Here is a 24,193-nt window from a genome sequence, read left to right on the forward strand (position 1 = left end):
TATCAGGAGTAATATTGTTATTTTTAATACAACGGACTAGAATACTGCTTTTCCATTTGTAGCATGGTGCCCCACACAAAGTACATACTCAGTAAGTATCAGCTTGCTTATTGTCCCTGCCCTCATAAAGGCAATGGAAGCCCCAAAATATTCAATGAGTTGTACCTTTGGGGCACCACAGAGAAACAAGGCAGAGACAAATTTCAAATACACGTCTCTGGACTCAAGTCCCACATCGTTAATTGCTCAATCCCCCTTGTATAGGTTCACATCCCCTTAACAGAGGCCCAGCAGGATCCCCAACAGTGGGAGCAGAGCTCACAGTAGCATGCTCTTTTAGAGTTAGGATGTTTTACGTTGTCTTGCGGGAAAGGATTGTGTACAGTTATGTCACAGGACTTAAGCTAGGGTGTCCCATAATCCTCTTCCTTGAAGTGTCTTCTTATGTGTGTAACCCAGATCTTGTCATATCTCATCAATTTACATATTTCTTGAGTATGCTGTAAAGTTTCCCAAGTGAGTTTTTTACAGAAGAAATTATCTTTAATTTTACATGCAGTGATACAGAAGGTCTTCTGATAAGCAATGCAGACACAGGAGGAAAACTAAACTTGTGTAATGCTTGAAAATTCTTTTCCCCCAAAATTTCAGATTTCGTTTAAAAAGGGAAAAGGTGATAAAATAAACTTGCAGAATAAACTTCAGAATACAATGCCAAAGTTTTCAGGCAGTTTCTCAGGTCGTAAGTTGATGGCTGGTTACGAAAATGTTGTCTTCATCTCTCAGCATTGAGTCACACTGTTTTGTGTTAACAAATAAAGATGGTGCATTGTGCAAGTTTCATTGAGCTGTGAGAATACAATATAGGGCAAGTGGTGGCGTTGCCTCCATTTTTCTATAGACTTTCTTCTATCAGAGTATATGTGGTCGTAACTTTCTTCCTTTAATCACTTTCCTCCCCCTTTTCACTATTATTTCTGCTTCAGTGATCTTCCTTCTTGTGATTGTTTCGGAATCTGGGGTAACGTTCACTAGTGCTGTCCTACAAAGAGCTGTGCGTTGATAAACACTTATTGCCCTCCCCTCAGCTTTCAGAGAGGATGGTACTTATCCCACACTGGGAATAGGCAGTTTTTCCACCCACGTTGGTCAGCAAATTACTTCCTTGCTCTGATTACATTTTGCTTAATTTGTTTTTAATTTCCAGGCCAGAGGCTCGCAAATGGCCTCTTGTTTCATCTGTAGAGAAAAATACTTGTGCTTGAGCAAAACAGAGTGTCCATTGGCTGTCTTTACCACTTTGTCTTTTTCCGGGTCATTATGAAATGCATTTGTTATGCACCTGCGGATGTGCCTGTTTGGAGCTAAGTCCTGAGAAAAGCAAAAATGGCATTTCCCGAAAGCAACATATTATCACTGCTTGAGTCAAGCCTGTGAATGACAAACAATAAACAAGGAACAAGCAGCCATGAATTACATATAAGGCAAATAACATACAATAAGCACATTTTACATTAAGATCAAAGAAATGATGGAAAAATATTTACCCATAAGTGGTGATATGCACCCTATTATTCCTGACTCATCTAAGCAGGTGGATGTCAAATCTCAAAGCAACATACCTAGGAAAAGAATTGTAAAAGCAAATAACAGTATCATTTCTATGGCATCAAGGACCACAGTAGATACCTGGAAAAAATCATAAAGTTTCCTGCCAAGTTTTGAAAATTGTGTCAGGGAGTCATACATGAATCTCGAGCAGGTCAAAGGTACAGGTGCATTTAATGTTATGACACAGTTTATTTAGCATGTATGTGCATATGGACATGCACATGCCACTGCACATATAGGGTGTTCAGAGAGCATCTGTGGGAATCAATTCTCTCTTTCCACCCAAGGATCAAACCCATGTAGTCAGGCTTCATGGCAAGCACCTTTTCCCAACGAGCAATCTTGCTGGACTACATTCAATTTTTGACTACGCTAAGCTGTCAGTAGGAATACAACCAAAAGCAGGGTGAAGTGATGTATTTGAAATCTATAAATTGTATTTCATGCTCATTTGTCACCTCTAGGAAAAGCAAATCAGGTTTCGTCCTCCTTCTGAAGTGGATGAGTGATTGCTTAAAGCTGGCTTGCAGAAGTCTGTGCTTGGTTATTGACTTCCTATGGAAAACAATTCATCCACAGATGCACTCGGTACCATGTCTGTACGCCCCGCAAGGCATAGGCAAATGGGTGCTAATCACCCCAGTCCATCGGGATAGAGAGTAATTACTCCTCTTCAAAGCAATCTCTTCCTCTCTTCTTTACCCTGCTCCTGTCCGAGCGGAGCAGCAGAGACTGTGTGAGAGGACAGAACTCCCAGTGTGGCGGGACCCCTGTGCTACGTTCAGTGGAAGACACATGCTAACTGATTCATTCATTTGTGGATTCATCAATTTGTTACAAAGCTACATGGACCTACTATGAAATAAGTTTTGTCTCAAGCGGAGTTTACTCCCCCTGACAGCTTACTCTTGAGAGTGAGAAGTTAAGATTTATGCCTTCGCGAAGTTTCCTTGAAAACCTGCTATTTATCTCATTATCCAGAATGAAGAAGATCAAACACAACAAAATGTCACTCATTCAAAGTCACAAAAGAAGCCAGAAGAGAGGGAGATGGCCATTTTGACCTAGTTCAAAGCAAGGGACAGACGGCTGAGTGGACACAGTGCTTGCTGCACAGGCAGAAGGAGCTGAGTTCAGATCCCCAGCACACACCTTAATAGCTGGATTCAGCAATGTGTTCCTGCAGTCACAGCATGAGAAGCGATGACACAAGGGTCCCAGGGGCTTGTAGGCCACCTCCGCCGACCTAATTGGCCAACTGCACATTCATTGTAAGACACTGCCTGAAAAAATAGAGAAGAATAGATAAAGACACTCAACACTGTTGTCTGCCCTCTAATTATGCCCGTGCGCTCACACACATACATAATAAATAAATAAATAAATAAATAAATAAATCTAGAGAGATAAATAAACAGTTAACACCCCCTCAGGAACAGTCATAGGGGAGGGGAATAAGGGGAAAATGGGAGGGAGGGAAGAAGGGGAGGATACAAGGGATGGGATAACCATTGAGATGTAACAAGAATAAATTAATAAAGTAAAAAAAATAAAAAAATAAACAGTTAACAGATAAATTATAAGATAAATAAATAATGAGAAATATAGTCTTGTGTTTTGGATGTTCTGGATGTTCATTAGGTTGAATTTAAGAGTGTTGAAAATATTAACCTTTGGAGTGCTTTCTTGAGAAGACATAACTTATTTATACATTAGCAACACTACTTATTCCCAAAGACTGAATTATAGTTATTATGTATTTCCCCAAGTTTGTTATAACTTTTCTGGGTAGATCTTGCTAAATCATTTAATTACTTGTCAATTTACTTTTTGTAATTGACAAAATAGGAAGACAAACCTCGGTTCATTTGAGGCAAAATCATGAAAGAATTTAAGGCTGAAATAACAAGGTTTCCCTAATCATCTGGCAACTCATTAAGGATGCACCACATTCCAATCCCTGCACTAACTGAAACCTCATTAATCTGAGAGTTGTGGTTAAGGAATTAAAATACACTGTACATGTCTTTGTGTGTCAAAATCGTGCACACATGTCTATGTTTCCAATCCTATTGCAAAATTACATAGGTTGTAATTTTAAATACAAGTATGAATACAGTCACTCATCATGAAGGTGCATATATCTAGCTATGGATCAAAAATAAAAAAAGATAAATACATGTATAACAAAGTTGTTAGGATGAATTTTTAAAAAGTAGGTAAACAACAATAAATCCATACTGACTTGACCTGCTTGTTTTGAGGAAATTTGGTAGAAACTAGCCTGTGTGGTTGTTAGGCGTACAGGAGGAACACCTTCCAACATTCCCAGCATGCAAATTACCAACTATAAGATTTCAAGTGAACACCAGATCGAGAAGATGGGCTTTTGATCAGTTTATTTTTGATTTTGTAGGTGCAAAACCAAGAGCTCTAATCCCTCATAGCTTTGTTTACATCATAACAGATATCCATGTATTAAAATTATTGGAAATATTTCAGCCTCTTTCTAGTGTTGCAGGGGATACAACATAATTTCATACAGTCTGGTGAATTTAGAGTATGCATGCATATTAAACTAGTTTCAGTAAATAATAAATAAAACTCACCTTGATTTTGGGTTATTTTGTAGTCTTAATTTGAATTCCTTTTGTTTCCGTGTCAGGGGAAGCAGGTTGTAAAGTGAGAAGAGACAGCACATTCTAGTTAAGTGGGTACTAGGAATCAGAAAGTGGCGGGAACATCACCTGGCTTGAGACAACCAATGGCTCTAATGTGGGGTTTTCATTATACTATGAAAACCACTCTTTGGCAATAGGACACAAGGTTGTTACACTTTATTGTTAACTGCGGTAAGGGACACAAGGCAGTATGATCATTTGATGCCATATTTGTGTTTTGAAATATGACAGCCTTTTTTTATGTCCCAATAAATATGAAATCACCTGGAAGTATTTCTATCCATTTAAGAGCCATTTAAATGCCCTTTTAGTGAAGCCATGTGAGTTTGTACTTTGCAAATTACCTTGGTGGCCCCTGTCAGTCATCAAATGGAGGAAGCTGTCTGGTGGACACCAGGCAGACAAACTCGTAACATTTATCACAATTTATGGAGGGTAGGCAGGATTTCACGCTGTGTGAGACACAATCTGACTTAGTTTTGCATATGTTTCCTGGCTTTCTCTCCTGTCTGGAGCGTAGCTGACAACCACAGCATTCCTTTCAACATTTTTGTCTTCTTCTTTTGTTTTCTACAAGAAGAAGCAGTTAGAAAAATGACAGAGAACTTTTAAGTTCATTCCTGGATAGCAGAAATAGAATCCAACTCTCTCTCTCTCTCTCTCTCTCTCTCTCTCTCTCTCTCTCTCTCTCTCTCTCTCTCTCTGTGTGTGTGTGTGTGTGTGTGTGTGTGTATGTGTGTGTGATTCCTTGTGTCATGTGTGATGGCAATATATCACTTACAAAGGTGACATGAAGCTTCAAAATGAGCACCTCCATATTGGGAGGGACTGTGTTTGCCTTGTATTCTGCCTTTTTTTAATCGTGGCTATTTATTCCTTTTCTCCTTGTCTCTCTTCCTTCATCCTCCCCTTCCCCTTCCCTCTTCTTTCTCTCCCTCCTTCTTCTCATTCTTTCTTCCTCCCTCCTCTTCTTCCTTCCTGCTAAGTGCAGGCTGCAGTGATTTCTCATCCCATACCCACATAGTGAGCATACCTTTTGTACTGAGCCAGACTCAGAGAACACCCATTAGTAAGCCGATAGGGGAAAGTCAATGGTAGCATTAAGGTGGGCTGTCTGCAAATGTTAGGTGCACACATTTTTTTGGAGGTAAGGAGACCTACAGTGAGTAGGGAATGAGATACTTCATCACATAGTCCTAGAGGCAGAAAATGAGAGAAATCAAGCAGTTCTCAAGGCAGCTCATTCATCTTGTTTCGATTGTGGTTTCTCTGAATGCCCTGGCCAAGGGTAGGCATCCCAAGGAGATTGCAAAACAAGCACTTGAAGCTATGAGTTTCCACAGATTTATAGCCCATGGGTGAGAGATGGAGAAGTAGAGCCAGCTGTGTTTTCTATGATGCTTACATTCATATCTCTGCAAACTGTTCTAAACGTATTTCTAAGTCCACACAACTGCTTTTAAACTCAAACCCCTCCCTCCCTCCCTCCTGCCCTCCCTCCCTTTTTCCTTCCCTTCTTTCCTACTTCCCTTCCTTCCTTCCTCATTTCCTCTCTTCCTCCCTCCTCCCATCTTCTTCCTTGTTTCTGTCCTTCTTTTCTTTCATTCATTCTGCAGACATTTGTTGAATGTATAATACATTGCTAAACTTATTGTAGCTGCTAGGAATACACTTGTGAGTAAAAGATATACCCTGACTCATAAAGCTTATGTTGTAATAAATGCGTCATAGGTGCTTAGGGGTTAAGATGTTTTTAGGTCTAGATAGATGCTTTAAGCTTATAATGATGAGATATGATAGATACTGATTTACATTCAGAATTTTAGACTCACCAAGATGGGAGAGGTGTCTTCTTCAAGGTTGCCAAATACCAATAGCCAAAACACTATGAATGTAACATATATATATAATTCCTGATTGTTTCATAGTTCCTCTTGCTGTAGGTAGTTTATTATATGTGTATATATATACATACATACATATGTAATAATATATATGTGTAATTATATATGTATATGTAAAAAATTTTAAAAAGGGACATAGAAAGAAGAAAATAAATGAAAACATAAAATGAAAAAATGTCAGTGGAAGTAAAAAAATCTATGCATTAATATTCAAGAAAAATATCATGGACCCAGATTTTGACTCAAGACTCATAGAATCAGCCTAAAGGCAGAGTGACAATGTATTATTGGTGTGAAACAGGAGTGTGAAGCAAGAACAAAAAAACTGTGGCCCATGCTCACAAGTCATCCTTTCCTACACAGAAAACAGCCAAACTGGTACTTTTATTTTCCCAGTTGGAATGTGACCAGGTTACCTCATGAGGAAGGGCTAGGAGTAAGGGGATAGTAGGAAATGATTCAGGTTAACAAAATAACTCTGTAGCTGGGGAGAGGGGGCAGCAAGCAAAGGTGCTTACTACTAAGCTTGGAACCATGTGGTAGAATGAAAGAACCAAACTTGCAAATTGTCCTCTGACCTCCACATATGTGCTATATAGCACATGTATGGGTGCACATAAGTACATACATACATACAATTTGCATTAAGAAAAACAAATAGCTTTGCAAAAAAGAAAAGTTTCCCCTAAGAGTCCTATTAAGAGAAGAGAGTACGGTCTTCCGGTTCATCTCCTGCTCCTGACCAGTTCCCCGATGCTCTTCAAGTGGTACAAATGCTTTTGTGGCATTATCAGAAGTAGGAGCATTAGCACTGCCGAGTGCAGGTGCTTCCTTCTTCTGCCTCCTTTTGTGCTTCTTGTGTCAACGTGATAGTTTCCTGCCATGTATCGTAATTTGTAAGCTTTTTCTCTGTGGCTTCACTGCAGATTATGTTGCTCACAGACCCGGAGATTGAGAGCAGTTTATTGATCAGCTCAGACGAAGGGGCAACGTATCAAAAGTACCGGCTCAACTTTTACATCCAGAGTCTGCTTTTCCATCCGAAGCAAGAAGACTGGATCCTGGCCTATAGTCAAGACCAAAAGGTGAGCACAGTGACCTTGCCGCACGTAGTGGTGCATGGCTGCCGGGGAAGAAAGCCCTCGTTACTCAGCTGTGATTTCCATCTCAATGATCAATTTTTTTTCCCTATGTGGTATCCTGAGTATCAATGAGAACATGTCAGGTTGTTTGCTGCAACTACTTAAAAATATGAGAAAACATACAAAAGAAAGTTGAGATACCTAGAGAGATAATACGTAGCTTGGTTGGCTTCGCAACAAATACTGAACTGAAGCTCTTAGGATGTGACAGTATTTGTTTTAGTTTATAGCACTGAAGGTTCCAGTTCATGCCTGAGTGACCTTCACTTTGAGCCTCCAGAGGAATCAGTGCATCATAGTGAGTCACGGGCAAAACTCAGCCCTTTCAATTAGGGCACACATGTAAGACTCAGGCGGGTCCAGATTATCACAGATTCTTCAGGAACGAAGGAACCCAAGGGCGTCTTGGTGAACCCCACATCATAAAGTCCTGTGTCACCCAGGGAGAAACCCTTTAGCCCATGGAACCTGGTCAGCCATCAGCATCTGAACTATAATCAATGCTGAAGGATTTCAGGGGCACCGACTTCCATGGAATCATAGGCTGCCTCATGAGTGAGGTAGATGATCATTTGTCTTGGTTCAAGACCTATTACTCTGCCCAGACCCTCAAAGAGAAGCTACTTCACCAAGGTTTGAAAACTATGGGTGATGACTTGTAGAAGGTGAGAGAAATGTTCAGAGGTCAGTATTATCTTAAGACTTTTATCTTACAGATTTTCCTCACTTGGTATCAAAATGGAAGAAGGAGACTACCTCTTCTAAAGCATCAAATAAAGTACTACACATACATGTTCATGTCTGTGTGTACGCCCCATGAATGTCCCACAATAGCTTATGCGGTCTCTACTACTTATATTATGTATGTGCTTTATAAATACATTATCTTTGCCTCTAAGGAGCTTACACAACAACGTAGAGTGCAAGCTTAGCTGTGGCAAGTAAAATGAAAGTGGTGGAAAAAAGATACTACATGTAGGCTAACATAAGAGAAACTTGAACCGTTAAGGTTCAGGGGAAAACAGGAGGGATACTGGCATGGCCTTTATGCAATCAATTATTGAACAAAGTCATTCTGAGAATTCTCCTAAGAGCAGTCTTGACTCAGACATGTCATGTATTTAAAGCAATGTTGGGCTTTCATGGGAGTTGGAGGAGAAACTACATGTCTTGGCTAGATTGTCAACTGCACACAAGTTAGATAACTGGAAGAAAAAAGCTCAGCTGAGGTATTGCCTGGATTATATTAGCCTGCATCTATGTCTGCAACAGATTATCATGATTGTTGATTACTGAAGGAGGGCCCATCCCGTGTGGACAGTGCCATCCCCAGCAGGGTGGGCCTGATCTCTACAAAAAAAGCTAGTTTAGCATGAGCCAGAGTGTGAGCCAAAGGGTAAGCTGGCAGGCAATGTTCTTCTATGGTTCCTACCTTGACTTCCTTTAGTGATGGATTGTGCCCTGGAAGGGAAACCCGAATAAACCCATTCTTTCTTGAGTCTATATTTTTTTTCCCAGAAAGAAAACTAGAACATCAGGGGTTTCTTTGTCTAGGCTGGGCTTAGTGTGTGTGGTTCTCCCTGAAGGCAAAGGAAGGCTTTAAGCAATTTCCCAAGGTCTCTAGTGACACTGGCATTTTGAAGCAAGCAAATTAACATCATAGGACTGGGGTTTTATTCATGCTGCTCTTACTGCCAAGTGAAAGGCACATTAAGCCTAAAAATAGGAACGGCTTACCATTAGGAGAGCCTTTCCCTCTACAGCAGCCTGGCTACCCTTTAGCAGAATGTACAGTTGTGTTCTTAGAGCCAAGCTGCAATGTACTTGGTGCAATTAACAGGTGAACACTGAACTCCCCAGGACAAGGGGTGCCTGTCATTTAACCCAGTGTTACTGTATTTGATTCAGCTGTAGGTTAATTTCCTTGTGATGCCAGAGGCATAGTGAAGGGCAGAGACACCTGGCTAAGTAAAAACTAAATACCTTCATAGTTATTCTAGAGGAAATGTTCTGAAAGGTAACCCTTGAAGTCCCAGTACTTCAAGCTTTGTTTGTTCACTGTGGCAAAGTAAATAATCCTGGAGAAGTGAGGACACCTATGCTGTGGTTCCAACTCAGCCACTTAGAGTGAGCAGGCTTTTTTTTTTTTTTTTTTGCTTTAAATGTGTTTTGTATGGCTACTTAGTTTTTGAGGGTTCACTTTCTATGTGATTGAAAACAATATTCGAGTCCACATCTTCTTAGGTTGAAATGTTGGCTTGAAGAAAATTATATCAAGAAGCTTTAAATTTATAAAGATTAATAGATATGATTTGATTGAGGAATCCAACAAACTCTAAAAAGGCAGGAGCACACTGACACATGACGTAGATGTGATGCATAGGCTATATGAACTTAGTAACCCAAGTTCAGATCATAACGAATTAGTGACATGTTGGCCTGTAAACCCTGGAGCGTATAAGAAATTATCTCATTAGAAGAAGAATGTGACAGATTTCCGTTTTCCTCTTAGAAAAAGTAAGAAGAATCTCATAAGTAATTTTATAAAATTGGAAAAGTAGTGTTTACAGGGTAGAATTTCTTTTGTCAAAACAGAAATCTGGTAATGCTCACTGTAATACACACAGATTTGCAGATGGTTTGGTCTAATGGGCAAACAGCAAACATGGTTTAGTTTCCCTGGTTTAAAGCCTTTGAAAAGTTGGGTCAGAGTTGTATTCTGAGTCCTGATTACCAGGATTAAGCTCGGTAGAGGTCATGTGAGGGTCTGAACCAAAGGTTCATTTTATGAATACAGACTTGATGAATTGTGTGCTTTCAGAGTGTGAAGAATCCTGATCAATCCTTGTTCTCTGTAATGCAAGGAATTCAGAATTTGATAAATCAACAAATGCTATCATAGGACAAAATTGAGTTGATCTCATGTGTGGATATTGTAGGAACACCAGAGAAACGAGACCTTTGTAGGAAATATGTTGGGACTCTAACTTTAGGTGGAAATACTTTGAAATGAACAGAATCAGCCTTTGTGCTTCTGTCTCTGGTTTCTCAAGAGAGAAGCAAGGATAAATCATTTATATAGTGCAAGTGGACAACCTGCTCATTTATGTAAAGAACAGAAAGGTCTTCTTTGCCTCAAGACTCATATCAAAGTGTGGGGAACAAGACAGATCAGGAGGGGGAGTGGTCTGTTGCCATCCCAGAAGCAATGGTTAAGTGTAGGGGGCCTGTGGCCCCTCAGGTGGGGTATATGATACTGCTGCGAGAGCTCTGGTCATCCTCTACAGACCATGGACTGTTTAGATCTGTTAAGACACAGCTCTGGACACCAAGGAGAGCTCGGTGTTGGCACTGGTTGGCCAGCATCTGCGATTTTTAGGAAAGAGGAACATTTGTTCTTGTGTAGAAGTATTGTTGATCAGTTTTTCTCAGTGACAGCTGCTAGTGCTGCTGTTGCCAAGCTCTCAGCTAAGATCTTGGGCCCAGAGCGAGCCTTCCATCTGCTGGATACAGTTTCCTGTCAAACTCAGGCAGACATAAAGGAACCGACTCTTATAAAACACCGGGATGTGGTACCTGTGCCTACCCTCTTCATCTAAGAGTGGCATCCTCGCATCTCCTTTTCCCCGACTGCCTGTCTTCTCTGTGCTTTGAGTATACTTCAGTTCTGAACACACAGTACTTTTGTTTTTCTCTGACATTGATTTTTTTTTTTTTGTCTCTACTTCAAGGAATGGGACTTTTAAGGTTTGGAGAAGATAATTTGGGTCCTTGCTCTGGAAAGAGCCCAAAATGTCTGAGATGCCCCTTTCTGCCTTGTACCGTGTGCACACACACCTTCTGGGGCTTTTTGATACAGCATTAGAAGGCACTCAAAGACTTCTGTTGACCACTTTCTTTTTTTCTTTCTGGACCTCAGTAAAATTTTACTGGCCAGCAGTGCCGTGGAAATATTAAACATAAATAAATAACTGATCTGATAGTTAATCTCAGAGGAAATTTTATGCCCAAATGTCCTCCTCAGATTTAAGGGGGTTATAGTGTTTTATGGCTTAGAATTTTTTCCTTACTGAGTAAAATCTACTAAGGATATTTCAGCTCAAAAGAGAGAGCAAATTCCTGCCCACATCCCTCAAATGATATGATTATCTCCATCCTTGCTTGGGGGTGGGCGCATTTTTAACATTAAGTTTGGTCTCCTGCAGCCCCCAAAAGGTAGGCTCTCTCTCTCTTTCCCAATATACCAATTAAAGTGAAAAGTAGCTGTAGAAATCAGAGAAGAGGGGAGAATTTCGTCATCAGACTAAATTGGTAAGGGAACCAAATAAATGGGTCTAGTGATCTTGAATCCATATTTCAGGTACTGATATAGACTATAGGTTTACACCAAAATAGGAAAGATGCTTTCTTCAAGGGCTGTCAAATACAAATAGCCAAAACACTAAGAGTGTAACATTTATATAATTCCGGATTGTGGCATGGTTTTTCTTGCTATAGGTAGATTACTGTATGTATGTGTAATAATATAAATGTGTATGTAAAAAAATTTTAAATGTTTCATAAAAAATAATTAGGGCAACAGCACAGAGATATATGCAGAGGTAAGCATCATCACGGTGATCACAAAATGCCCTCAATATTATTGTCACGGGGATGATGAGAGCTCTCAGGATGCCATTTCTGACCTGTGCTGTTCTGTCATCATAACCTGGAACTGCCCTCATTGAGAGGAAGCTGTCTGTCGTCCTTCGAGGTTTTGCTGTCCCTGCAGTGCAAAGGGACTGGAGGTCTAGAATGACAGCTAGACAAGCATCCCTCAGTGATTTCCACGCCGATGCGCAGGCGTGAACAGGAGGTCCAAAGTAGAAGAGAGGCACAAAATGACGGCAACGATGTCAGAGCAAGTTTGCTTTGATTAGTCTGTGGGATCAAGTGATAAATCAATATTGTTCTGTTATTCTTGTCCTACATTTTAAATTTCTCTCTCTCTCTCTCTCTCTCTCTCTCTCTCTCTCTCTCTCTCTCTGTGTGTGTGTGTGTGTGTGTGTGTGTGTGTTGTGTGTGCGCGCGCGCACGTGTGTGGGCATACATGCCACGGCAGGTGTGTAGAGGTCTCCTTTCACCATGTGAGTCCTAAAATCGAATGTAGATAAGAGGGTTATAGCAAGCGCTCACCTTTACCTGGTAGGCCAGTCCTTTATTTTATTTTACTTATTTTGAGTTCATGCTTTTAGTAGCATAAGCTTCCAAGTACCTCTGTCAGATCTTCTGAGACCTCAGCTTCAAGTGCTAAGGAGTCCTAGAAACACTGCAGTGGATACACCCGCAGATAATGTTTTCCAGCTACCTACGTCCCTCGGTCCAAACTGGTTGGCATATAAAGAAACCTATCACTCTTTCTATAGGCTTCCCAGTGCTGCCCTTCTCTCTACTAATGGCTTATTGCTGCAGCTTAAGCAGGCGGCACATTTTGTTGTTCCTTTCTTTGTCTGAGAACAGGGCAAACAGGAGAAAGGATGTGTATTCCCTTATTTCATTCCTGGTTTTTCCCAACGTTCTTTCTTTAATATAGGAAACCACCCAAGGAAGCCTTGGCAGCAGGCTCGGGCTGCCAGATTACATCTTCATTTTAATTTGGCAATAAACTAGTGTACAAACTGTGCTATAAAACAGTGCCTCCAACGGCATCTCTCAGTCTGTCTTAAACACCTCACTAAACATGATGTGTTGGGAAACATTAGAAATGAGAGAAAACAAAGAGCAGATGTGACTGCAAGAAAAAAAAAAAGAGACCGAGAAACAGGAGTGAAAGAGATGACTATGCACCTACCTCAGCCATGTGGAGCGTGCCATGTATGAGGCTCTGCTCTGTGATGGCTTGTGCTGTGGGAACAGCTTGCTAAGGGGGCAGTGACCTGCTGTAATGTAGAGCCAACAGGAATGCTGCCAGGACTGCAAAGCTTCTGGTGGGAGGCCCCTGCCTTCCTCAGCAGGTTGGCAAGGCCTCCTTCCTTAGGCAGCTGCACAAAAGGCCCTCTTGCCTCTGAGCCTTACTCGAAGCAGCTGCCTGGTCCTTCCTTCTCTGTACGTGTCCAGGGACACCTAGGTCACAGACTCCCTTCCTCCTCAAGGGGCAAGGAGCGCCACTGAAGAGAACACGTGGGGCTGGCAGTGTGCATGTGGAGAGCAGGTGTCCATTTACAGAGGTCCAGGCCACATCCAGCTTCAGCCCCTGCCTTGCTTCACAGGCTGACTGAGACAATGTCCAGATGTCCTGGTGTATTTGAGAGAAGTGATTAGGCTTCATTGGTTGAATGAGAAAAAAAAATTTTAAAGTACAAGTATTTACAAATAACACAGGAATTTCTAAAAGGTGTGTTATGATGCACAAAGAAACTCCTAGGAATTGCCCCAAATTGGTTCACAGCCACTTTCTTTTTCTTTTTCTTTTTTGAAAACTTTTATTATGATGTATACAGTACTCCTCTGCACATACACCTGAAGGCCAGAAGAGGGCATCAGATCCTATTATAGATGGTTGTGAGCCACCATGTGGTTGCTGGGAATTGAACTCAGGACCTCTGGAAGAGCAGCCAGGGCTCTTAACCTCTGAGTCATCTCTCTAGCCCCTTGCAAGCCACTTTTCTTCTTTTTCCTTCATTTTCCTCATTTGTTTTTTATCTTAGATGCTGTTAATTTGTTTTATGATTTTAAATACTATATTTGAAAAGAGAGATCGCTTGGGATGATGAGGGGACCACTGGGAGGGTTGAGACAAGAGTGAGTAACAAAGGAGTGAATAACAACAAAGTCATGTCTATGCATGTATGAAAATGTCAGAATAAAATGAATTATTTTGTATAACTGATATATGCCTATTTGAATAAAGACATTTGCATCCAGATGACTGATCAGTTCTGTGCCTGGAAGACAAAGCCTCTAGTGCCGTTTTGCGGTACGTACTTTGTTTTGTTCTAGAACATTCTCATACTGTGCCACTTATGCTTTTTTAGGATTTTAAGTTTAGTGTATAAAATAATGGGCTTCATCACTGCATCTTCAGACAAATGTATAATGACATCCCTTGTGCTCAGACACTCACCTGCCCCATTGCCTTCTCCAGTATCCCCTCCCTCACTTGGCCTAATTCTCTTTCTTCCCTACTCAGTCCAATCTTCATTCATTCATATTTCAAAATATAATAAAATAAAATAAGATAAAAAACTGTTATCAGTAGTTGGACAAAACAAACCAACAGAAGGAAAAGAACCCAAGCTACGGCACAAGAATCAGAATGAATGAATGAATGAAAACCTAGCCACTAGAGTAAAGCTTAACAGCTGAACTGTCACTTATTCTTATTGGGAGGAGGAAAATCAGTGTCTCCTATAGAATGACACCGAGTATATCAACCACTCCAGGACAGGCCTTATGTTCAAGAGTTGTTGACCAAGATTTGTGGGCTCCATAGTTTTTGTTGTTGGTAATGGTGGGTTTTTTTTTTCGTGTGTGTGTGTGTGTGTGTGTGTATGTGTGTGTGTGTGTGTGTGTGTATGTGTGTGTGTGATTTTATTTGGATACAGTTTTTGTTGTTGTTTTTTTAGAAGTGGTTTAACTTTGCTTTCTTGCATGATTTTTAGGGGTGGGGGGCTGTTGTTGTTGTATTCAGTTTTTGTTTGTTTTTTGAGAAAGAACCTAACGTTGAGCTGGTAGGGAGTGGAGAGGACATGGTAGGATTTGGGGGAGGAGAAGAATATGATCCAAATATATGGAGACTGTAAAATTGTTCTCTCTCACACATATGCACACACACAAGCACACACACAAGCACACACACAAGCACACACACATGCACTCATATAAACACACACATATAATTTGAAACCTAGGTTCTAATAGGAAGGACATCCTGAAGCATTTGTTTATCTGAGTCTGGCTTATTTCACTTACCATGGTAATTTTCATTTGTATCCATTTTCCTGCAAGGGTCTTGATTCCTGCCTCACTTGTTTTGAAGCAATAGCAGCCAGAAATAGCATGTAAGAAACTTGTTTCATTCCCAACAAAGAGGTTGGTGCCAACAGATCACAATTCATGTTAGAATAGGAAATCCTTATTCCACATATTGGCTGCACTTTTAACACTTGGTACAAATGTGTTAGATGTGTTGTAAAGCTGAAATTTGGTTTTAGAGGGAGGAAGCAGGCTGTAAGCTCCCAAAAGTATTAAACATTAACAGCTGACATTCTGTGTATATTAAAAAACATGTATTGATAAAAGAGGGAAAATGTACTTGCCACATGTTTGATAGGCAATGAAAAAATTTTAGTTACTCCCACAAAAGGGTATTTAAAAAATAGTTTTAGTCCCCCTTTCTTCAGGTTTTATTAATCAGCTGTTCCTTTTGTTCTTTTTTCCTGTATTGGTCTATGTAGTTTGCATGCATTTTAGTGTACACATGTATGTGTGCATGTGTGTGTATATTTCACCTGTGTGTGTGTGCTTGTTAGGGGGTTATGTGTGGGGTGTGTATATATGTGTGTGTGTGTGTGTGTGTGTGTGTGTGTGTGTGTGTGTGTGTGTGTTTGTGTGTCTGGTTGAAGATGCAAAGATAATGTAAAAAGTCAAGATGGAATTAGACATGTAGCAAGCACTGCCTGGTTAACAGGCAGTGTACTATCCAATGCTAAGAGAGGGTAGACCCAAGGGGTTGTACCTGGAATTACCCTCAGATAGAGCCTATCTCAGACCAATTTCTTCTCAGTATGTGAGGTGTGGACAGTTTCCCTTGGTGAATGTCTGTTTATTCAATCAGTGGAAGCAGCCATACAACTAAGATGATTAGGACCCAGATGAACTAGTGCATGGTGCTTGGGAAATATTGATTATAGTCACATTAAACCATTGACTATTAAAGTATTGATATTCACAGTAATTTTATTTCTCTTTGAATAGAACGGGCAGCTCCTTCTGTCAAAGGATAAGATGAAGATAAAAGACCAGTGAGTCTCAGAACTCAATAAGTTTTCATATGGTTTTCATACAAGCACACTTACAAAACTGACACCTACCTAGTGCCATGGCATTTACGGGAGGTGCTGCTTTAAGTAAAAAGGCACTTGGTTACTTCTATGAAGTTGTGTACGAAATGGCAGGTTTTCCATGAGCTTGAAATTTCCCAATGTCACAGCTGATTTCTAATCTCATGAATATGTAAATAATTTAAGTATCCAAGTTAAAAACTGGTGAATTGAGTGGAAACCAGGGAGCTGGGTAAATGTCAACCCAATCTTTGTTTATAAAACAAATTCTCAAGCTGAAGTGCCATCCTATGCAAACACGGGTGGCCTGTGGTTAATGAGGATACCTTGTTTAACAGGTTGTACCATCATTTGCAACTGCTACCCAGAACCGTTAGAGCTATTCCTAAGGATTTGAAAGAAACTGACCACAGGACGAAAGATAAACGGAAAGTTCAAAGCAAGTAATTGGAATTAATATTTGAATAGACATAGGCACCTTGTTTATTGGTTGCATGGGCTTCAAGATAGAGGAAATATGTTTCCAAGTTTTTGTCTGTTCCTATCTGTCCTATGCAACCCTTACTTGTCTTTAAGAACCTTTGAAGCACAAATTCCAACCCCCATTGAGTGTGTGTGTGTGTGTGTGTGTGTGTGTGTATGTGTGTGTGTGTGTGTGTGAAGTACTGTCAGATCTCAGTGCATAGCAAATGTCTCCAAATCAAAATGACCACTGGCCACACATTGACCTTTCCTTCCTTGCCAGCTCCAGGTTGCCCATGTCTAATCCCCAGTCCTCAGAGTGTCAATCCCAACCTTAGGAGCTTTGACAGCTTCCAGTGACTGCTGAGGAATGACCAGTGACAGATTTGATAACTCCTGCCACAGGAGAGATTGATGGAGGCAGCAGCACGCGTCATCATTTCCTCTCACTCCTCATCAGAAACCCTGACAGCTCAGCCCTGATGCTCTGGTCCCTTTAACTTTGCTGATATTTGGATCCAGTGGCCATCAGCTCCCCACAAGTTGTGATGTGATTGTGCCTACTTGTCAGACTGCATCTGAAGCTCCAGTTACCATCTTGTTTTAATTCGTGCATCCAATAACAGAGACCAGAGAACAGAAATGCCATTCTTAACTTTACTACTATTTCTATTTTCCCCGCATAACACATTCTGCTGAATCACGACCTTCTGCCCCCCCCCCCCCGCCCGACATCCTCAGGGTTTAGCAATTTGAAATGACCTCCAAGGGCCACCTTTATAGATTTTGTAAATTACCATTTTCCCTCCTAAATAGGCGGCCCTCACTCTGAGCAAATGTATAATGCATTGGGGTGACGCAGAGAACATAGTGTGTTCTTGAGAAACATCAGCTCAGGATGGATGGTGAAGGAGTTTGGGGTGGCAGTTGTGGTTCTGTCCCTGGAGGATACTTGGCATCACACAGCTAAGGTTAAGCTTCCCCAGTGCTCAGTGATGTTTTATCTATGGAGTTTATGCACCACAGGCTTTGAGTTGCTTGCTCCTAGGCTGAATTCAGGCCCTTCTGGCACCATGGAGAGTCAGAGCATCATTACTTCACCTCTGCAACCTGGTCTATGGATGGACTCCTCCTCCTCCTGTTCAATATGGTGAGACCTGGAGTTTGATACTTGCAACACGTCTGGCCTGGCATTTATTTTAAATTTAGTTTAAGTCCTTGAGGTGCCATCTCTTTCTTGCTGAAGAATGAAGGAAGAAGAGCAAGAACTAGAGAGTCAAGAGGTGCATGGGTGCTTTGTACCAAGGCTACCCCCAGGGCAGTATTAGCATGAGGCAAATAAACAGATTTGGCAGGGTTTTCTGTCAGCCTTCTCAAGAACTGCAATCTGGAGGCCCTCTGCCTCCAAAACATCAAGAGCATAGTAAGAAAGAGAAGTAATCATGAGTCTCTGAAAAGAGTCCACTGCATGAAGCATGCCACCAGGCAATGCCCCTTGAAGAGTTGTGTGGGAGGAGCCCTCTGACAGGGAGGCACTCAACGAAGCCAAAGGCTTTCCAGGAGTTGGTTAGCTTCAGTGCAATTTTCTGTGGAACTGGCCTCCTTCCACCACTTTCTTAGTGACAAAAGGCAAGCCCAAATGTGCACTCGTCTATTCATTTTCAGGGGAAGATGGCCTCCTCCAATTTAGGAAGACTGAAAGGCAGTCCAGGACTGTGATAACTGTAAACACTTGTGTCAACATTGGAAAGTTGAATTTCTCTTCTACGAGCTGAGAGGAATCATTTGATTTTGATTGAACCAATATGTAAGGTGGGAATGAAAGTAGAAAGTGGCCAACATTATCCTCTTCTTCCCTGAACACATTTTGATGTTATTAAAAATCTATTGTGCCAGTGAATTAAAAATAACCTTGTGAGTAACAGTTAAAGCATTAAGTTGAGGAGTAAATTCACTAATCTACTTTTTGTCCTGTCTTCCCTATATATTTCTTTTGGGAGCGGGTGTTTCAAGACAGGGCTTCTCTGTGTAGCCTTGGTTGTCCTAGACTCACTCTGTAGACCAAGCTGGCCTCGAACTCACAGAGATCCGCCTGCTTCTGCTTCTTCTTTCTTTTCAACCCCTATCTCCAAACCTAAGAATGAAAGATAAAGGAAAGGAGAGTCATCCCTGAGTCAAACCTTGTTTTCTCTCTAAATAAGACCAATAATAACTCCCAATGCAACCAAAAATCTACCCAACCCCCCTTAAGGGAAATAGGGCATCATTCTCTTAAGGTTTCCCCAGGCTGACTATTCAGTCAGCAAACTGTCTCTGTCATCTTCTCATTTGAGAAGCTATTAATCTGCTCTCCCTGTATACTCAGGTAATTAATTTTATTCCTTCTCAAGTCTCTGATGGGGTTGAAGACCAGATAGTTTAGTTTTATAATTAAACTTAGTTATTTAGGGGTTAAGACATTTTAAGGTATTGATAGATGTTTTAAGTTGATAAAAATGGGATATGATAGATATTGATTTACATTCAGAATTTTAGACTCACCAAGATAGGAAAGACGTTTTCTTCAAGGCTGCCAAATACAAATAGCCAAAACACTAAGAATGTAACATTTATATAATTCCTGATTGTTCTGTGGTTCTTCTTGCTGTAGGTAGTTTATTGTGTATATGTGTAATAATATAAATATATATGTAAAAATTTAATAGAAACTAATAAAAATAAATATACAAAATATACATTGAATGTATAAAATACATGAAAAATAAAGGCATTCAGTGTTATTAATTTTTAAAAAAAAAATAATCAGGACAGCCAAGGCTACACAGAGAAACCCTGTCTTGAAAGACCAAAAATAAAAAATAAAAATAAAAAAAGAATCTGTTGTAAAGCCAGTGCAACTCATTCTTTCTCATGGTCAAGCTCTTGGGTGCTCCTTAGCAGTCTGCTCTATCACACGTGTCCATCATCCAACTTACAGATCCTGGGGCTTACAAAGGATATCACCACAGCTACCTGACAGCTGGCACCGGATCAGAAGGAAACTAGCCCTTGGTACTGTTTCCTTCCTTTACAGTCAAATGCGTTCTTTATCATCACCTTTCCCACAGCAGCCAAAAGCAGATGTGCAAACAAGCCAATGTGAGAATCCGTCCCCCCGAAAGCCTCAGGGGAAAAGTGTGACAGGAAAGAAAAGTGTTGACAGGCCCAGGCCAGCTCACAGTAAACTTTGAGCGTGGAGGAATGACGCGCTTGCAATCATTAAGTGATGTTTGCAGTCACAGACATTGTACAGTGATGTTGGAAGACTTTCTGCCTCGCCCTGGTAGTCACTCTCTCCCTAGCGCCTCTGAGACATTTCTGTGTTCTCTTCTCTTTGCCCATATTTCATTTTATACCATGTTAGTAGAATCACATTGAAGAGTGTGTATACGTTATTTCTGAGTCCATGACAGAGGGTTACCAGATGAACATCACGCTCCTAAAAGTAGCTCAGATGCTCTTCCTTTCTCTTCCCCATCCCTCCTCCCCGGGTTTTCTGGAGGCCTGGCATCATTGGAGAAAGCAGCTGTTGTTTTCTCACATGTGACAGATAGTAATGACACTTCTCAGTTCTGTGTTCTGACAGTCACAGAAACCTTGGAGCTGGAGACAGACAAGGATGGAAATAAATCTTATTTAGGCGCTGCCAACACTGTGAGTTTTATTAAGGGGCATTGACTTCTTTGGGAAAAGCTGGCACACTGGCAGCTGAGCCTGAGTCAGTGCACAAGACGCTTTGATACTGTTCTGTTCCCTTCTTTGCTCAGAACTTTGCTGTCAGACTCTGCAGGTTTAATTAACATATTAACGGCGATAGCTGAGAGTTGTTGTTTTCTTCCTTTCTCGCTGTAACGCCAGGCTGGACAATTAGCTTCCTAGGGAGAAAATGTTTGAAGTAGTATTCACACTATCTAAAGCAGCTTTCTCTAGGGTAAACTTGCAGGGACCTACATGTAAATCCTTAGGACTTTCAAATGTATATGACAGAGATTTTGTTTTTCTTTTTCTTTAAATAATTTATTCAGATTACATCTTATTTGTTATCCCCTCGCTTGTATCTTCCCATTCCCCCTTCCTGCCTCTTTCATCCTATTTCCCTCCTCTAGGTCTGTGACAGAAGGGGACCTTATCCCCTATCCAGGTCTAGCCAATGGACAGAACATTCTCCACAATTGGAGAGCAGGAACTGACTTGGATATGCATTCTGGTGCATATTAGACCACTTCCCCTTGGTGGGGAGACCTGGTGACACTCAGAGGAAGAGTAAGCAGGCTACCAGGAAGATTCCTGATAGGCTGTGATCTTATAAAGGAGATTTTGTTTCTCTTTGAAGATACCGGTCTTGAGCTGTATATCCATGGAAACATAAATACATTCCCCTATATAGATTGCCATTGTCTGTGCATTGAAACCTGAGCTTTTTATATTGTCCATATTCATGATAATGGGACTTCACTGTAAAACATCAGTGTGCTTTATCTTTTTCTTCTATTACATTCTAGGTACCTGTGGACACAGAACTAACTGTGGGGTTGGTGACCTTTGGAAAGCTTTCTGTCTCTTAAAAAAGTTCAAGAATATTCTTAGACATTCCAAGGTTGTTTTTTTTTTATGTGCATAAGAATTCTGCTTTTCCCTGTTAGCTGGTAGTTTTGGAGATGACTAAAACAGCTAAATTCAGTAAGTGAGCAGGAGTGAAAGGTATGTGCTGTTGTACCACAGGTCTTTGGAGAATGAAGCCAGAGGGAAGTCAGGTGTGTAGGGGAAGGCTTACACAGAAGAGGCATTTGGATGTGAACACTAGCGGAAGATCAATACCAAAGGACAGAAGTCCTGAAGCATCCTTTGGCAGAACAGTAGTATGGGTGAGGGCATGCAGAAGGGATGTGGCGAGGTATGTGGGGAAGGTGAAAAAGGCTTAATCACTAAGATCAAGAGGGCAAAGAGTGGCTTCCCAAATGCAATGGTGAAGGATGCTACCAAGTCTCGTAAGACATACTTGGTTTATTAGATTTCTGTGCATGCCTGCTGTGTGTGGGTCCTCTAAATGCTCACAAATAACAACAGCTGTTTGAAGATATATATCACTATCAGAAGACTAAATTAACTGCTATCTATCTAAGCTCTGAATCTGAAGTAGTAGGTGAATTTTAAAGGACAGCGACAAAGCATAGATGACAACACCCAACAGTTCTTTAGCAGAGATGAATTCTCTGTGTGAACATTGGTGGCAGTACCTGGTATCCTATATGAAACTTCAGAGCTTCTGTGTCATTCTTGAAGAATATATGTGTCCAGCTTTCACACATACAACTATTACTTTAGGCCATCTAGGGTCTACTACATTTGCGTACTAAAATTCAGATATTAGTGGATATTTACACATAGTCCACACTAGCATTAATTCTGTTCACTTTAAGCTCATCAAAAGGAAAGAGAGTCTGGCAGCAGTGGTGGTGCACACCTTTAATCCCATCACTTGTGAGACAGAAGTAGATGGATCTCTGTGAGTTCAAGGCCAGCCTGGTCTACAGAGCAAGTTCCGTGACAGCTAGGGCTACATAGAAACCCTGCCTCCAAAAACCAAAAAAAGTAGAGGGATAAAGAGAGGGAGGGAGGAAGAGATAAAGGAGAGAGAAGAGAGCCGGGGAGGGGGGATTGGGGCTTGCTATTCTACTCCGTATCAAAATGCAAGATGTTTAGAGCCTGTATAGGAAGAGCAACCAGGCCATGCATGCACAGGCCTTTTGGATTCTGGGTATAGAAAGGGTAAGTTGGCTTGCCATTTCTTAATTATGTGAAGGAATCTGCTTTTCCATCTCACTTTTCCATCTCACATTCTGAAAATGTATCCTGCATGTGGCTAGGGTGATGACTCAATGGGAAAAGTGTTTGCCATCCAAGCATGAAGACTTGAGTTCAGATGCACAGACACCACAGATGCCAGACACAGTAGCACTCATCTGTAATCTTAGCTTCCCAATGGATAGAGAAAGAGCTATGAGGAGAAGATGCTCCCAGCTGAGCTACCTTGGCGTGGAGAAGATGAGCAGGAGATCTTGGTTTAAACAAGGTGAAAGGACAGGACTGATACCCAAGGATTTCCTCTGTCTTTTGTGTGTGTGTGTGTGTGTGTGTGTGTGTGTCATGAATCTCACCCAGGAACCCTATTTTCAACCTAGCATGGCAGAAAGCATTGTTTACCACCATAATAAAATGCCTGAGTAAATAAATGGACTAAGAGAAAAGATCATTTGACTCATAGATGTCAGTCAGCAGTAAGTCAGCATAGCATGGGAGGAGAGTATGGCTCAGCTACTTTCTGGCCCAACAGCACAAAAAAGAGGAAGGAGAAGGCACTGTGTCCTTACAGTGACATTTAGGATATGCCACCAGTGACTAATGGTCTTCTAACGACACTTCCTCCTTCAAAGAGTCCACTACCTCCCACCAACGTCACTGAGGAACCCTGCATTTTCCACATGAGCTTATTAGGGAATTTCATTGCTCCAATCTTGTCAGCGAACGGTGAAAGTAAAGCTATAAAACAAGGCTTTGAAACAAAATGTCATATTGTTCTTTGTTGGAAATCAAATACAATACAGTGGAGGCAGTGAGCGGCCAGCTTTCCCAGCCAGCCATCTAATCCTTTCTGGATTGCACGATGTGTTTTGGCCAAGTGGACAGTGTCATAACAGGTTGTTTCAAAGGCCAAAAAATATTCAATTGAGGTGATTTGTTCTTTGGGCAAGCTTGTGCCTCAACAGCTTTGATGAGTCACCTGGTGAGTCATTTGATCTTTTTTTTTTTTTTTTTGAACAGTTTATGTGGCTGGAAAGAGAAGAGGAGGTAGGTGATGCCTGCGCTCAGTACAGTGAGTCACCAGCCACTCAGTGTGGGAGATGGCAAATGCAGAGAAAAGACATTGATGGTCAAGTGTGTTATACACAAGAAAGAGACGTAGCAAATGGTGTTTTCCAAATCAGTAGTAGCCCACTCTGGACACCAGAGTACCTACAGAACAACAGAAAGATTCTTCAGACTTCCATAAGAGGACACTTAGGTACACAGGTCCCAGAATGACATGGAGATTATTAGAGCAGGAATGAGAAGTAGAAATGAAGTGCAGATCATAAGAGAAGAATAAAAGACGTTTGTATGAGGGAGTATGGGGAGGGTTATGCAGTTGCCCTTGGAGAATGTGGCAGTGTGAAATGTCACCACTGGTGTAGCCATCTGTAAAGTGGACACAACAGCTTTACACATCACAGGGGTAATGTGACAAGCGGTAAATGAGATAACATATGGAAAAT

At 41.1% G+C, this 24,193-nt stretch overlaps 1 protein-coding gene across 5 annotated transcripts in view; it reads left to right on the forward strand.

The window, feature by feature from the left end:
• The window catches only part of SORCS1 (sortilin related VPS10 domain containing receptor 1), a 515,429-nt gene that overhangs the window by 316,370 nt on the left and 174,866 nt on the right, over positions 1–24,193 (forward strand). For all 5 annotated transcript variants that reach the window (XM_084757893.1, XM_084757894.1, XM_084757897.1 and 2 more), the window contains exon 4: positions 7,123–7,281. In XM_084757893.1, the coding sequence (XP_084614019.1) occupies positions 7,123–7,281 (159 nt within the window). The remainder of the gene's footprint in view (positions 1–7,122; positions 7,282–24,193) is intronic.

The sequence above is a fragment of the Acomys minous genome, assembly GCF_964271855.1.
Source record: "Acomys minous genome assembly, chromosome: 2".
In the NCBI taxonomy this organism is placed as follows: Eukaryota; Metazoa; Chordata; class Mammalia; order Rodentia; family Muridae; genus Acomys; species Acomys minous.